Below are 17,764 nucleotides of genomic sequence, written 5' to 3'. Positions count from 1 at the left end.
TTCCAGGGAGAGGTGGATGTCCTGAAAGAGACTTACAGCAAGATGACAATAAACTGTAAGTCCTCTCAAGATGACATCAGCACACTCTGTGAATCATTATTAACAATGACTGGGAAAACAGACTATCTAGAGGGGCAATCCAGGAGGAATAACATGAGAACTGGGCCGAGAAAGTAAGAACAATTATCACTGAAAAGCTGCAGATGGATCATGCGAAGATTGAGGTGGAGCGCGCCCACAGGTTTGGAAAACATGTAACCAGCCTTGGTGACAACCCAGGCCGATAGTGGTCAAGTTCCTGAGGTTTAAGATGGCTGTTCCGGAGAGAGCCAAGAACTTGAGCAGAACTAACATATTCCTCAACGAGGACTTCTCTGAAGCTGTGTGCCCAAGGCGGAAATAATGTATCCCAGCTATGAAAGCTACCAGAGGGCATGGGAACATTGCTTACATCCGCTACGACAGGCTCATTGTCCACCCTCTCTCCCAAAAGTCTGGGAGGAATGAGAGAGCCATGCCTCAGGGTCAGTAGCTTCAGCCCAACATCAGACTTACACACACACATTTATTTTCTCTCCATATTATGTCTGTCTCCGATAAGCTACCAAGGAAAGGGCTAAGAATAGCCCATATTACAGTATAACATTGGATGGTCAGTTATCATGGGCAAGTCATATTGACAAAGTTGTTGTGAAGATGTGGAGGGGTATGTCTGTTATAAAAAAAAGATGTTCTGTATTTTTGACACAAAAATCAACTGTACTAGTTGTTCAGGCTCTGGTCTTGACCCATCTTTGATTACTGTCGGGTAATATGGTCAAGTGCGGCAAAGAAAGACCAAGAAAAGCTGCAGCTAGCTCAAAACCGAGCAGCACGCCTTGCCCTTAACTGCACATACAGAACTAACATCAACAACATGCATGCCAGTCTTTCCTGGTTGAGGGTTGACGAGATACAGTATTAACTGCTTCTCTTCTAGTTTATATGAGAAATAGTACTCCAGATTGTCTGCATAATAAAATGACATTCAGCTCAGACACCCATACATACCCCACAAGACATGCCACCAAGGGTCTCTTCACAGTCCCCAAGTTCAAAACGAATTTTGTACAGGGCCATGATCGCATGGAACTCCCTTCCACCTCCAATTACTCAAGCAAACAGCGAAATTACCTTTAAAAATGTATGCACTCACTAACTGTAAGTCGCTCTGGATAAAAAATAAAATAAATAAAAAACGGATTAAAAAACAACTCATGGAACGGCGGGGACTGTGAGGAGAGGGCTATGATAATATTGGACTGGTTGAGAGAGAGGGGATAAGGAGAGGGCTAGGATAATATTGGACTGGCTGAGAGAGAGGGGGTGAGGAGAGGGCTATGATAATATTGGACTGGTTGAGAGAGAGGGGATAAGGAGAGGGCTAGGATAATATTGGACTGGCTGAGAGAGGGGGGGTGAGGAGAGGGCTATGATAATATTGGACTGGTTGAGAGAGAGGGGATGAGGAGAGGGCTATGATAATATTGGACTGGTTGAGAGAGAGGGGATAAGGAGAGGGCTAGGATAATATTGGACTGGTTGAGAGAGGGGATAAGGAGAGGGCTAGGATAATATTGGACTGGTTGAGAGAGAGGGGGTGAGGAGAGGGCTATGATAATATTGGACTGGTTGAGAGAGGGGATAAGGAGAGGGCTAGGATAATATTGGACTGGTTGAGAGAGAGGGGGTGAGGAGAGGGCTAGGATAATATTGGACTGGTTGAGAGATAGGGGGTGAGGAGAGGGCTATGATAATATTGGACTGGTTGAGAGAGGGGATAAGGAGAGGGCTAGGATAATATTGGACTGGTTGAGAGAGGGGATAAGGAGAGGGCTAGGATAATATTGGACTGGTTGAGAGAGAGGGGGTGAGGAGAGGGCTATGATAATATTGGACTGGTTGAGAGAGGGGATAAGGAGAGGGCTAGGATAATATTGGACTGGTTGAGAGAGAGGGGATAAGGAGAGGGCTAGGATAATATTGGACTGGTTGAGAGAGAGGGGATAAGGAGAGGGCTAGGATAATATTGGACTGGCTGAGAGAGAGGGGGTGAGGAGAGGGCTATGATAATATTGGACTGGCTGAGAGAGAGGGGGTGAGGAGAGGGCTAGGATAATATTGGACTGGTTGAGAGAGAGGGGATAAGGAGAGGGCTATGATAATATTGGACTGGTTGAGAGAGAGGGGGTGAGGAGAGGGCTAGGATAATATTGGACTGGTTGAGAGAGAGGGGGTGAGGAGAGGGCTAGGATAATATTGGACTGGTTGAGAGAGAGGGGGTGAGGAGAGGGCTAGGATAATATTGGACTGGTTGAGAGAGAGGGGATAAGGAGAGGGCTATGATAATATTGGACTGGTTGAGAGAGAGGGGGTGAGGAGAGGGCTAGGATAATATTGGACTGGTTGAGAGAGAGGGGGTGAGGAGAGGGCTAGGATAATATTGGACTGGTTGAGAGAGGTGGGGTGAGGAGAGGGCTAGGATAATATTGGACTGGTTGAGAGAGAGGGGATAAGGAGAGGGCTAGGATAATATTGGACTGGTTGAGAGAGAGGGGATAAGGAGAGGGCTAGGACACACTATCACACACATTATTTTTGTTGTTGTATTGTTTGCATTATATTTTAGTTGCATTGTTTGTATATCGTTGTATTTTACATTTGTGTGACCGTCCTTGTCTATCAGAGTTTCAGTGTTTTGTTACTTGTCATGGTTTGGGTTTTTTGTGGACCCCAGGAAGAGTAGCTGCTGCCTCTGCAAAAGCTAATGGGGATTGGAATAAACAACTAAACAAACACAAACTCTCCCTGGGTTCTTCCTAGTGTAGTAGTGTGTACTTTCTAGTGCAGTGGTATGTATTGTGTACTTGCATTATTATCGTGTACTTGCATACTTTTTCATCCAGGACTAGGCTTAACCTGTGTCTGGGAAACCAGCCCCTAAAATCTAATTATTTCCAACTGCAGTAGTGTTGTGTAGACTTAACTAAAGTGCAGAAGTGTAGTGTAGACTTAACTAAAGGAATTAGTGCAGACTGTAGAGTGTTTCCATGAAGACTGTTACCGTGGAGATAAAAGTCTTAGCAGCGTTAGCAGCCATCAAACTATTCCTGTCTGCTGCGGTTCCCTTCTGACAGCTGGGTCAATTCCAGCTCCCTAAAACACCATGCAGTGTGTGTGTGTGTGTGTGTGTGTGTGTCAGTGTCTCTACCCAGCATGTGTGTGTGTATAGCTCGTTGAGCATTAGCAGTCTACCCCAGTGTGTGTGTGTGTGTGTGTGTGTGTGTGTGTGTGTGTGTGTGTGTGTGTGTGTTTGTGCCGTCTGTGTCCCAGATCTAGTTGTTCTGTGCTCCTAGCAAGGTCAGGCAGAGTTGCATGACAAAGCTAGTTCCCTGATTCACTGTCTGGCTGCGTCCCAAATGGCACCCTGTTCCTGAGTTAGTGCACTACTTTGGCCAGGGCTCAAATGTACCATTTGAGACACACACTCTCGGTCTAAGCCCCACAGTCACAGTGCAGACAAACACACACACGTACACACACACACTCCCTCCCGTCTCTAGTTGTATTTTTCCCATGGTAATTTCACTTCTGGACTGGTTTTCTATAGAAGACCTTCCTGTTTGCGGACTTGCTGCCCAGGGCTAGACACGTGTGTGTGTGTGTGTGTGTGTGTCAGAGGAGGCTGGTGACTTGAACAATTTGGGAGGATTGGAGACCCACGGTATAAGAGCGGACCGCACAGAGACTACAAAGCGTCTTTCAAAAATCGTCAAAAACAAATTATTTTAACCTAAAACATTTAATAAAGACATTTATAGTCAAATATTATGGGGAATGGGAATGAGAGGGCTACTTACACAGTGTTGGGAAGGGATCACAGGTGTTCAGAGGCTTGACTTCAGTGCAGGACAGGGGTTGAGGTGTTCAGAGGCTTCAGTGCATGACAGGCTCATCATGGATGTATGGTGTTGGAGAAGAGCTCAACTCTTCCACTGAGGGCAGGACAGGATCTTCATGGATGGATGGTGTTGGAGAAGAGCTCAACTCTTCCACTGAGGGCAGGACAGGATCTTCATGGATGGATGGTGTTGGAGAAGAGCTCAACTCTTCCACTGAGGACAGGATTGAACTGGGAAGACAAAAAAGAATAACACAACACAGTTAGACAAAAGAGCTAAGAATTAGTTAGTCCACAAGAATTAGTTAAAATCACATTGATGTGTAATAATGTGATTGTGTTTGTGTATGTGATTGACTCTACATACAGTAATGAGAGAAAATTGACAGGGCTACTCACAGTGTTTAGAGAGAAAACATTCAAAGGGCCAGTGGATGAGAGGGCACATGAGACATGGCTTCAGTTCATATCAGGAGAGAGTTGACACTGGTAGTGGAGTGGAGTAGTCATCCTCTCTTAATCAGGGAACATTCTTCTTCTTCTTCTTCTTCTTCTTGTGTTGCACAGTTTGAAAAAGGCAGACCTTCATCCATTACATCTGATGGGGGCAATAAAAGGGGTTCTTCAACAAAAATTCCACTACATAGTCGTTAGCTTTAGCTAGTTATTGTGGTGGAGAAAACTGCACTCTGGTAGCTGGCTAGCTAGCAAGTAGCTACCTGCTACTAACGTTAGCAGGGCAAATTGAAATAAATGGCACTAACTTGACACAAAAATAAAGTTCTAAAACCAAGAAAACATTATATAATCTTTGTTTTATTTTTTTTACCCCTTTTTCTCCCCAACTGGTAGTTACAGTCTTGTCCCATCATTGCAACTCTCGTACGGACTCAGGAGAGGCGAAGGTCGAGAGCCATGCGTCCTCCGAAACACGACCCCGCCAAGCCGCACTGCTTCTTGACACACTGTTCGCTTAACCTGGAAGCCAGCCGCACCAATGTGTCGGAGGAAACACTGTACAGCTGGCGACTAATGTCAGCGTGCATGCACCCGGCCCGCCACAAGGACTCGGTCAAGCGCGATGGGACAAGGATATTCCGGCCGGCCAAACCCTCCCCTAACTCTGACAATTGTGCGTCGCCTCGTGGGTCTCCCGGTTGCGGCCGGCTGCAACACAGCCTGGGATCGAACCCAGGTCTGTAGTGACGCCTCTAGCACTGCAATGCAGTGCCATAGACCGCTCCGCCACTCGGTGGCCCAACATTATATAATCTACCTCCTCTGTCTTCTGTAGTTTAAAGAAACTAATTTGAAGTGAATAATATCCTAAAAATGCTCAACTATCCTTATTCACTATCTCAATCTCAATCTATCCAACAATGTCACCAACTCACCAAGCTTCTAAATCACACATGGTAGTACTAGGTTCATTATCTGAGCCTTTGATTGGATGGAAAAGATGTCAGTTCATACTGCAAAAGCTTTGATTGGTTGGAGGACGTCCTTTGGAAGTTGTCATAATTACCATGTAGGTCTATGGAAGGGGTGAGGAGCACGAGCCTCCTAGGTTTTGTATTGAAGTCAATGTAGCCAGAGGAGGGCGGAAACTAGCTGTCCTCCAGCTACACCATGGTGCTACCCTAGGGGATGCTGTTAAGACTACGGTAGACCTTCATTGCGAAACAGTGTTTTAATCAGGTATTTGGTGACATGAATATATTTAGTATAGTTTTATGTAAAATGTAGAACTTTTTTAATGTTCGATTTAAAAAAAAATTGTGTGTGTGTGTGACAGAGAGTGAAGAATCGCCTCTCTACCTTCTAGCCCCAACGGTATTCAAAAGCTACTGTTTCTCTTTGTTTTGAGTAGACAGACAGTGCCTTTAAAATGTTGGGAGAGTTGACAGTCCTCATTTTGCTCTTGTCCCCATTTTGAGAAAAACACCAAAAGAGAGTTTGAGTTGAGTTGAGGACAGACCATAGAACTACAGTATGTTGGAAGACAGAGAGGGAGAGTTGAGTTCAACTGAATTGCGTAGAGTTGAGATTAAATGAGTTGATTTGAGTTGAAATGAGTTCAACTGAGTTGAATTGAGTTAAGTTGAATTGAGTTGAAGTGATTTGAGTTGAATTGAGTCGAATTGAGTTGAATTGAATTGAGTTAAAGTGATTTGAGTTGAGGTGAGTTGAATTGAATTGAGTCTAATTGAGTTGAGTTGAATTGAATTGAGTTGAGTTTGAGTTGAATTAAGTTGAGTTGAAATGAATTGAGTTGAATTCAGTTGAGTTGAATTCAGTTGAATTGAGTTTGAGTTTAATTGAATTGAATTGAGTTGAGTATGAATTGAGTTGAGTTGAGGACAGAGCATAGAGCAAATGTATGTTGACAGAAAGAGAGGGAGTGCTTCTCTGCGATGGTGTACAACCACATTACACAGATCTCATACACGATAAATTCAGATTTCAAATGCCTCACATAAACACACACACACTCAGCTACACACACATCTTGTCCTCTTCTAGCCTCTGCCTCACTTAGGGGTATGTGTGCATGCTAGTTGGTGTGTATACATTCTGTCCCATACGTAGACTAGGCCTACTGTACTTTGATTTTGAAATTAGAGACATAGGAATGAGAAAGGGGAAAACGCGCAGAAATATTAGTAGTTCGATTATAGAGTTATAGTGAAAAAATGACATGAGTAGTGGGGACAGACAGTATAAGCTGGATGCTGAATAAACAATGAGAACATAAATATTTAACATAATCTCTCTGTGTGCTCCTGTTTAGAACTCACACACACCATGCTCGTACACACACACACACAGCAGCGTCTATACCCAGACACACAACGTGTGTGTGTGTGAGTGTGTGCATGTGCGTGTGTGTGTGTGTGTGATATGCCCCACACTGTAATAATACAGTACATGTTATCCTAATCTGTTCAACACACATTTGAATGCCAAGTGGATTAAAACACTGCTTGTCACGGTATAGAGTTAGACGCTCATCACACACACACACATTCCCTTGCAGACAGCGGAGTGAGAGAGAGAGGGAAGGGGGAGCGAGAGAAAGGGGTGTGTGGGTTATTTGAGAAGGAGGGAGCTTTCCAGTGTTGCTCCTGCCTGTCGTGAGAAGGTAGCAGGGCATAGAGTCTGTGTTCTCTGTAAAACGAGGGAGAGAGCGAGAGAAAGAGAGAGAGACAGAGACACAGAGAGACAGAGAGACAGATAGAAAAAAAAGAGTTTATATTGGCTCAGTGTCACTCAACACACACACAAACATATACACATGCACACACATACACAGTGTCACTCAACACACTGCAATACTAATAGGCTACAGTACAGTAGCCCAGTCAAAAAAAAATCCAATCACCTTGGTCTTATGTAAGTGGTATATTTTCAAAACTCTTTAAGTACAAAACTCTAAACTGATAACACTTCTACAGTGAGGGAAAAAAGTATTTGATCCCCTGCTGATTTTGTACGTTTGCCCACTGACAAAGAAATGATCAGTCTATAATTTGAATGGTAGGTTTATTTCAACAGTGAGAGACAGAATAACAACAAAAAAATCCAGAAAAACGCTGTCACGCCCTGACTCTGGGGACTCTTATTTGTTGAGTCAGGGTGTGATTTTCTATGTGGTGTAGATCTATGTTTATAATCTAGTATGTCTAGATCTATGTTGGCCGGTGTGGTTCCCAATCAGAGGCAGCTGTCGCTCGTTGTCTCTGATTGGGGACCATACTTAGGCAGCCTATTGGCACTAGTGGGTTGTGGGATCTTGTTCCGTGTGAGGTTTGTTGTGTGTACCATAGGACGTCACGTATCGTTGGTTTATTATTTTGTCGTTGTGTTTATTCGTTAAATAAACATGTATGCATATCACGCTGCGCCTTGGTCTGACCCGACTATGAACGAACGTGACAAACGCATTTCAAAAATGTTATAAATTGATTTGCATTTTAATGAGGGAAATAAGTATTTGACCCCCTCTCAATCAGAAAGATTTCTGACTCCCAAGTGTATTTTATACAGGTAATGAGCTGAGATTAGGAGCACACTCTTAAAGGGAGTGCTCCTAATCTCAGTTTGTTACCTGTATAAAAGACACCTGTCCACAGAATGTCACGCCCTGGCTCTGGGGACTCTTTAATGTTGAGCCAGGGTGTTAGTTTCTATGTTTAGTTTTCTAGGTTTCTGTTCTAGATCGTTGTATATCTATGTTGGCCAGGGTGGTTCCCAATCAGAGACAGCTGTAGCTCGTTGTCTCTGATTGGGGACCATACTTAGGCAGCCTGTTGGCACTATAGTTTTGTGGGATCTTGTTCCGGAGAGGTTTGTGTTGTGTTAACCTTAGGACTTCACGTATCGTTTGTTGTTTTGTTATTTGGTGTAAGTACTCATTAAAAGATGTACGCCTATCACGCTGCGCCTTGGTCCGCTTCATCTCATAACGATCGTGACACAGAAGCAATCAATCAATCAGATTCCAAACTCTCCACCATGGCCAAGACCAAAGAGCTCTCCAAAGATGTCAGGGACAAAATTGTAGACCTACACAAGGCTGGAATGGGCTACAAGACCATCGCCAAGCAGCTTGGTGAGAAGGTGACAACAGTTGGTGCGATTATTCGCAAATGGAAGAAACACAAAATAACTGTCAATCTCCCTCGGCCTGGGGCTCCATGCAAGATCTCACCTCGTGGAGTTGCAATGATCATGAGAACGGTGAGGAATCAGCCCAGAACTACACGGGAGGATCTTGTCAATGATCTCAAGGCAGCTGGGACCATAGTCACCAAGAAAACAATTGGTAACACACTACACCGTGAAGGACTGAAATCCTGCAGCGCCCGCAAGGTCCCCCTGCTCAAGAAAGCACATATACATGCCCGTCTGAAGTTTGCCAATGAACATCTGAAGGATTCAGAGCTGGGTGAAAGTGTTGTGGTCAGATGAGACCAAAATGGAGCTCTTTGGCATCAACTCAACTCACCGTGTTTGGAGGAGGAGGAATGCTGCCTATGACCCCAAGAACACCATCCCCACCGTCAAACATGGAGGTAGAAACATTATGCTTTGGGGGTGTTTTTCTGCTAAGGGGACAGGACAACTTCAATGCATCAAAGTGACGATGGACAGGGCCATGTACCGTCAAATCTTGGGTGAGAACCTCCTTCCCTCAGCCAGGGCATTGAAAATGGGTCGTGGATGGGTATTCCAGCATGACAATGACCCAAAACACACGGCCAAGGCAACAAAGGAGTGGCTCAAGAAGAAGCACATTAAGGTCCTGGAGTGGCCTAGCCAGTCTCCAGACCTTAATCCCATAGAAAATCTGTGGAGGGAGCTGAAGGTTTGAGTTGCCAAACGTCAGCCTCGAAACCTTAATGACTTGGAGAAAATCTGCAAAGAGGAGTGGGACAAAATCCCTCCTGAGATGTGTGCAAACCTGGTGGCCAACTACAAGAAACATCTGACCTCTGTGATTGCCAACAAGGGTTTTGCCACCAAGTACTAAGTCATGTTTTGTTGAGGGGTCAAATACTTATTTTCCTCATTAAAATGCAAATCAATTTATAACATTTTTGACATGCGTTTTTCTGGATTTTTTTGTTGTTATTCTGTCTCTCACTGTTCAAATAAACCTACCATTAAAATTATAGACTGATCATTTCTTTGTCACGTACAAAATCAGCAGGGGTTCAAATACTTTTTTCCCTCACTGTAATTCCCCCTATCTTATGTTCAGAACCTTTGATTGTACATTAATTGGGGTTTCACACATTTCACACAAAGTTTTCCGTGAAATACCATGAGAAAATGTTGTTTAGTCACCAATACATCAGATAAAGATTGGCTCACCATTTAGTCATTTGAACTACCATTTAATCCAATAGCAAAAAATACAAGATACACATTTCAAAACTGTTATTTTTCAAGTTCTGAATAGAAAGAATAGTAAATATCATTTTCCCTTCAATATTTGACTATAACTTGACATGCAAAAATGTTTTATAATTTGTATCCAACCAGAAGTAACCAGAATAATTCTATGACACTGTCGAATTTAGGCCCAGGGCGTTGAAATAAAGCTGTAATGATAATATTACAATAGCCCCTACGCCTATCGGTGTTGAACACAAGCTAGATAGGCTTCTGTCAAATGCTAGGGCGTGACCAGCCACGGTTCTGTTGTCCCTTGTGTACCGCCTGTAGAGAAAGTGTTGCACGTACGCGCACACACACAAACACACACACACAATGGGTTTGAATAGGGAGAGGGCAAACCTTTGTTTGGGTTGGCCAAATGTCTGCGGAAAGGGAGGGAAGGTGACAACACTGGCCTGGAGTGATAGCGAGAGAGAGAGAGAATGGGGCAGCGAGGCAGAGCGAGAGAGTGGGAGAGAGAGAGGAGAGAGAGAGGGTGTGTAAGATTAAGAGAAGGAAAGGACAGAGGAGAGAGAGAGAGAGAGAGAGAGAGAGAGAGAGAGAGAGAGAGAGAGAGACTAAAAGCGACATTGTAATTCTCTAATTTGAACCAGCAGCAGCCTAGCTACCCCAGATAACAGATTCTGTTGCCGCCGGCGACCCATGGTGCATTGCACTCCATTCCTGGATGGATCAGAGGGTTACTAGCTGATGAGGAGAGGAGAGAGAGTACTGCTCCGCCATCTACTGGTTGTTGTTGGAAGTGTCCGAGTCTTCCATAGAGGTTGAACTGGCTGGCTAGTTTTAGGGTTGGTTTCAGGTGATATTGAACAAAACATGATTGATTGATTGATTTCTTTCCAGCATTGGCCCGCTTCGGTATGTTGACATTACAGTATTTCATCATTACAAGCAGATATCCTTTCTCTCTCACTCTCTCTCTCTCTCTCTCTCTCTCTCTCTCTCTCTCTCTCTCTCTCCCCCTCCCTCTCTCTCTCTCTCTCTCTCTCTCTCTCTGTCTCGCTCTCTTTCTCTGTACCCCCCTCCCTGTGTCCATCTTTCTCTTATTCTCCACTCCCCCTCCCTCTCTCCGTCTCTGTCTCCAGCTCTCTACGCCCCTATTCACTCTCTACCCCCTTTCTCTTTCTCGCTCCCCTTCAACCCCCCATTCTCTCTCTCTTCTCTCTATCTATCCCTCTCTCTCTCTTTCTCTGAGAGGTAGAGTAGGTTGGATCAATAGCTATTACCAGCACTGCAGCTGACATTTCATTCATTTCCACTGCAAGAGAGGCCTGATACTCCCTCTAGGTGTAGACACACACACACACACACACACACACACATGGGCGTGCACATACACACTACACCATGGTAGACTGGATTACTGCTGATTACTTTTACTTTTACACACACACACACACACACACACACATGGGCGTGCACACACACACTTTACACCATGGTAGATTGGACTGCTGCTGATACACACACACACACACACACACATACACACACACACACACACACACAAAGAGAGAAATTCTAAATGCATGTGTAATCACTCTTGTAAAAGCAGCATGTATCGCATCTCTGTAGGGTCAGACACACACCAACACACACACACACAGCTCTCACACACACACACAGCTCTTACACACACACACAGCTCTCACACACACACACACAGCGCACATCTCTCAGTGTATGTGTCTATGGTTTATATGTATTCATTACACATACTGTTCTGGAGCTGATTCCCATGTTAGTGAGGAGGTGAACCTGTGGCGGTAGTAATTTATTGACTGTCTGTTCGGGCGAGGAGGAGACAATAAAAGAGACATGTAGGTCTGACATGGCCTTTAACACCTTCTAGCTACACACACACATACACACACCTGAAATGCATACTAACACAATCAATGTCTTCAATGTCCTAAGGCCAAAGCTATTATAAGATGGGTCCGATAGCTCAGTTGGTTAAAGCATGGCGCTAGCCTTTATCGCTTGAGGTAAAAGCTGTAAATAATATGTATATACTTTACATAGATGAGGAGCTGAGCAAAGCTGAGAATACACAGAAAGAGGAGGAAAGAGAAGGAACGATTCAGTGAAGAGAGGAGTGGAGGAAAGGAGAAGTGTGGGTATCTCTCCCTCCTTCTCTCATTTTCCATTTACGCCATCTATCAACCCCAAGTGAGATCCATGGTGACAGGAAGAGCTTAGGGGTGGTCTGTGTGTGTGTGTGTTATGGTGGCGGCAGGGAAAGGCTATGCATCTTTGGAATGTGCTGGCTTTGTGATAACCGAAGGAGAAAGGGATGGGGGGTTGGAGGGAGTGAGAGAAGGAGGGATGGAGGGAGGGACGGGGAAAGAGTTGCTCACGTGGGAACGACTGATTGGGGACTGTACACATGGCCAACACAAACAAATAGCTTTGGCAGGGAAAATACTAGTTTGGCTGTGGGGGTTTTGTTCTTAGACATCCCAAAAACATGTGCCTTTATTTAGATAGGCATTTAATTTATCTCATTACCCAGAATCAAATCTTGTGTGCATGCATTTCTGTCCTGATAGTCTAGCAGTTCGATTATGGAACATTTCTCTCCCTCTCCAGGAGCAGACCCCAGGAATGGTCTCTCGTCTCCAGGACCCATCAGTCCCCCGTCCAGCCCAGACCACCACCAACTACAACCTGCTGCTGAAGAGCCAGCTCATTAGGAAACACCTCCAACAGGTACTGACTGAGGGAGGGATGGGGAGAGAGACTTAGACAGAGACAAACAGAAAGAGAGAGAGATTGGATTTTTGAAGTATGTTCAGTTTGTTTTTGCATAAGACGCAGTGATCCATTGAAAGTTGTGGCCAGTGTCTTTGTGTAAGTAGCCTACATAAGTTAAAGACTGTGACGTTGTGTTCTCCAGGAGCAGAAGAGGCAGATGGAACAGATGAACGGACCACAGATGGCGGAGTGTCAGCAGGGGGCACCATTTACAGGTACAGTCAAACAGTGGTAGAAAAAGTACTCAATTGTCATACTTGAGTAAAAGTAAAGATACCTTAATAGAAAATGACTCAAGTAAAAGTGAAAGTCACCCAGTAAAATACTACTTGAGTAAAGTCTAAAAGTATTTGGTTTTAAATATACTTAAGTATCAAAAGTAAATGTAAAAGTATAAATCATTTACAAACGAAGCTTGTGTGTTTAGTGAGTCCGCCAGATCAGAGGCAGTTAGGATGACCAGGGATGTTCTGTTGATAAGTGTGAGAATTTGACAATTTTCCTGTCCTGCTAAGCATTCAAAATGTAACGAGTACTTTTGGGTGTCAGGGAAAATGTATGGAGTACATTAGGAATGTAGTGAAAGCAAAAGTTGTCAAAAATATAAATAGTTAAGTAAAGTACAGATACCTCATAAAACGACTTAAGTAGTACTTTAAAGTATTTTTACTTAAGTACTTTACACCACTGCAGTCAAACACGTCAAATATTTTATTTCCCTATTCATTCCAGTAAGTATTATCTAAACAATCTTGGCTTTCAATACCACCAGCAAACAGGCAGCGTTCCACTCAACATGACAATCAGAAGTATGGATGTTCTCAGTCTTACACTCTTCTCCTTCCCTGTCTCCCCTCTCTAGGTGGTGGCCGGCCTCTCCCCCCAGATTGTGGCAGAGGCTACCCCATGGGCGGTCCCCAGCTATCCCACGGAGGTCCCCTCCCTACTGGGCCCGGCCGCCTCTCCCTTCCCCCTTGCCATCCAGGCCACCCTGGACCCCCAGGATCTCTCACCCAAGTGGGCCGCCCAGTAGGAGGCTTCATGGGTGGGCCTCCAGGTTCCAAGCAGTCCCTCTACCACCCTCCACAGGTAAGCTAGACTTTGCCCGTTGGCCCTGCATAGCAGCAACTTGTCTCTCTCAAACAAGCCAGTCATTGTTGTGTTTTTTGTGTGTTTCCCTTACACTTCCCTGACTTTCCTTGTTGTTGTCTGCAGGTGGGCGAGTTCGTTGGTGCCGGTGGTATGCCAATGAGACAACCGCAGTTACCGCACGGCATAATGGGAATGGGCGGTCTGGCAGGTCCTCCAAGACCTGGGATGCAGCAGCAGGTGTCTAGGACAGGGATGACAATAGGGGGTTCAGGGCCCGCGTCGGGGCCTGGATCGGGGTTACTCCCTGGTCACCCCCAGCACCCACAGCATCTACGCCAGGCTCTGCATCATGGTGGTGGAGGGGCGCCACTCCCACGAATTATGTTCACCGCCCAGCAAGCTCATCAACAACAACAACAGACTGCAATGTGGCCTCCGCAGCAACAGGGGGGGCTAGTGAATGCCATGCAGCAGTGCATGCCTTGCGGTGACTCCCACATGGACCAGTCGGCCAATCACCAGCAGCCGCACGGACATGTTTTTCCTGGAGGGGGCGGGGCTTCAAACGGAAGTTGTGGTCAGAACCCTAACGCCCAGTTTACCCAGCAGGCATTGCGGTCGGGGATACCCGGAGGCGGCAGTGGTAACAATTTTGGCCCCCACCAAGGACCTCCGTCATTACCCTCCAACCAGGGGGTCGAGGTGCCTTCCTTACCTAGCAGACTGATGCAGAAGCTGGCTGTCTCCGTTGCAGGGCAGCCCCTACCCTCCATGGTCCACCAGGGGCTCCAGGCCGGTATGCGACCCAGGGGACCCCTCTCGGCCCTGGCCGGGATGAAGCCCGTTCCTCCTGGTATGATCCACCCAGGCCACGGCATGGCCCCACCAAGCTACCCTGCCTCTGGGGCCTCCATCGCAAAACACCCCCATTCCCATCCACACCAACATCAACACCCCCATGGGCCTGGATATGGACCAGGACAGGGGAACCCCGGACACAAGCTACCCCCGTATGAATACACTCAGCAGGGGCAGAGCAATGGGGGGATGGGGGGTAGGCCTGGAGGAGGAGGAGGGGAGGTAGACTTTATTGACACTCTGGTGGGGTCCAACGAAGACTGGCTGAACAACCTGACTATGATAGACGAGTACCTGGAGCAGAACTCATAGGAGGGGGGTCAAAGGTTAGAGATTATAGTTCAGGGGTTAGGGGTCAGTTTGTTGACCTCTCAGCTGTATAGAAGTGATGTGGTTCTGGGGTGTGACAGGGACAGGGAAATGGGTTATTACAGGCTTATGAAGGTGTGTGTACCTTTCTAGAAGCTTCTACCTGAGTGGACGTTTTTGAGTGAATGTGATTGGTTGTGTCAGAGTGATGTACTACAAAGCCAACCAATTCCCAGCCGCCCAACCCAAACTTCACCCCCCACTATACCCAAAACGGTTCCACTCCCCACAATTGTGCTGTCCGATATTGTCGGATGCCATTTTGGAAAGAGGGAATGGCCCAAACGGAACACACGGAATATATGGAACCTCATAATGCCGTGGTTACCCGGGAAACAGAAGCTGAAGCGTAACTCCGAAGAGCTAGCAGCAGAGTAGTAACCTACTGTAGCAGGAGTGAAAGAGCGGGATGCCTCACATTCTGGTCCTGACAAGAAGAAATGTACTGTCGGGGGAGGTTATCTTCTGCTGTTCAACCTATCCAGTAAATGTGGAGGAGTTAAGATGGAGTGAAGCCTCGTTAACGTCCAAAAGCGTAAGTCGTGTCACAGGCTCTCTTCCATTCATCCGGTTTTAGCCGGCCCGCTGAGGGTGGCAGAGTAGTGGAGTCCAAACATTTTCATTGGCTGTTTCTGTGTCTGTTGCTAGAACAGTGGACTAATAAAGTTATTTAAAATCTTCTCCCCTGTAGGGATAGGTGTATAAAACACACTGTGATTGGATGAAATCAATGTCCTCCAGCATGCAATAGGTCCAATGTTTTTCAGTGCAATGTTGTGATCTGTACTAAATTTAGTTGAATTTGCAACACCAAATCTGAGGTTTACTTTTGTTTCAAAGTATTTTGGTCTGATTTGGAAGCACAGCTAAAAATAAAGATTCCAGATTAACCAATCCGATTAGCTCCTGCTCTCACATAATGCCGTTGAGTCAATAAAATATGAATATACAGTGAAAAACAGCCATTCCCTGATCAGGTTGGGGTAATATCTATCACTGATTGGCCAAAGGAACTACAGAGATGGTCTGCCATTGTTTCCATGGCAAATTGTCATCACTATTTTGATGGTGATCAGGAGTGTGGGGGCTTGTACATAGTAAACTATTTTGTAAAATATGTTTTTGGTAAACTGTATCATACACAAAAGAGAAGTACACATATTTATACTTCTTTTCTGCAGATTAAGTCTTCAGATTCCCTTTGTACATACATTATTTAAAAAATATAAACAAACACACAACAATGCTGCAAAGAACATTGAAATTATAGCTCACGAAATGAAATCTGTTTTACACTAGAATAACCTTATTGTAATTGGTTTGAAATATGCAAGACAATACAATTAGTGTCGGTTTTTTTTCAGTAATACTGTGTATTACAATGTTATTACATATTTGTTATGTTTTTGACATAACTTGAGTCCTGGTACCCCAATGGCCAAGGCTTCTTTTGAAAGGTGATATAGAACATTCACAATACACACACCATGGAAATATACTGTTACACACACACACACACACACATACACACACCCTCTCTCACTCTGGCACTACCCATACCTGTGAGGTCAAAGTTAATCATCTTGGTCCATCTACTGTACTGTAATATCTTTGTTCACAGGCAATATATCCATAGATTTAGACATTGTCAACAATACATAATCCAAACCAACAATATAATCTGTTTGATCTGTATTACCATATCACAAGGTAAAGAACACAGCCTAACTTAAAGTGGAAGGCACTATCATAGAATCACCACACTCTATAAAGATGCATTAGTCTAGAGTCGCCTCTTCTCCTTGTCTCCTTTCCTTCATTCACACAGATTTGAAAGAAACGGACAGGTGGCAAATAGGCTTCCGCAATATTGCTTTCACATATCCGATTCCTATCCTTTCAGATTAGTGCTGATAAAGGGAAGACTAGGAAAGGAAGCTTCTGTAGATTATTAGGATGCACCCCCATTTGGGTTTCCCCTACCTTTGGACCACACAGGCTGGTGGACAATGACTTAAAAGCCATGAAAAGAGGTTAATCGACTATCTGTGATTATATTTTTTGTTTTTTGTCTTGATATTTTTTTTGATTTAAAATAATAAACTGTATAAATGGGAGAGAAAAAATATGTCGTCTGATGTTTTTATTCCACACGGGTCTTGCCAAGTCTCTTTTTTTAAAAATAATTCCCTTATTTTTCCTGCCCGTTGCCTAGTTAAATGACCATGCCTAAACAATAGCCTTCCACTCCCTCTCCTTTCCCCTTTGTCATGCATCACATTGACACACATTCCACATTCCATGATGCTAGTGAGTAGCCACCTCAAGTGGTCATTCTAATAAGAACTACACAAAGAACCTCCAGGGCATTCTGGATTCCATACAGAACACATACAGTGCCTTTAGAAAGTATTCACACCCCTTGAATTTTTCCCCCCCAAAATTGTGTTACAGCCTGAATTTAAAATGTATTAAATTGAGATGTTGTGTCACTGATCTACATACAATACCCCATAATGTCAAAGTGGAATTATGTTTTTTGAAAAGTTTACAAATTAATTACAAATGAAAAGCTGAAATGTCTTGAGTCTATAAATATTCAACCCTTTTGTTATGGCAAGCCTAAATACGTTCAGGAGTAAAGATGTGCTTAACGAATCACATAATAAGTTGCATGGACTCACTCTGTGTACAATAATAGTGTTTAACATGATTTTTAAATGACTACCCATCTTTGTACCCCACACATACAATTATCTGTAAGGTCCCTCAGTCGAGCAGTGA

General features: G+C 44.6%; 1 protein-coding gene across 1 annotated transcript in view; it reads left to right on the top strand.

The window, feature by feature from the left end:
• LOC121571277 (trithorax group protein osa) overlaps nucleotides 1–17,108 on the top strand; it is an 89,957-nt gene extending 72,849 nt beyond the window's left edge. Inside the window, exons 3-6 of the mRNA XM_041882652.2 lie at nucleotides 12,497–12,616; nucleotides 12,804–12,876; nucleotides 13,524–13,750; nucleotides 13,877–17,108. Of these exons, the coding sequence (XP_041738586.1) occupies nucleotides 12,497–12,616; nucleotides 12,804–12,876; nucleotides 13,524–13,750; nucleotides 13,877–14,923 (1,467 nt within the window). The 3' untranslated portion in view covers nucleotides 14,924–17,108. The remainder of the gene's footprint in view (nucleotides 1–12,496; nucleotides 12,617–12,803; nucleotides 12,877–13,523; nucleotides 13,751–13,876) is intronic.
• Nucleotides 17,109–17,764: the final 656 nt, after the last annotated feature.

This window comes from Coregonus clupeaformis, chromosome 8, assembly GCF_020615455.1.
Source record: "Coregonus clupeaformis isolate EN_2021a chromosome 8, ASM2061545v1, whole genome shotgun sequence".
Classification (NCBI taxonomy): Eukaryota; Metazoa; Chordata; class Actinopteri; order Salmoniformes; family Salmonidae; genus Coregonus; species Coregonus clupeaformis.
This window is presented reverse-complemented; position numbering and strand designations above follow the sequence as displayed.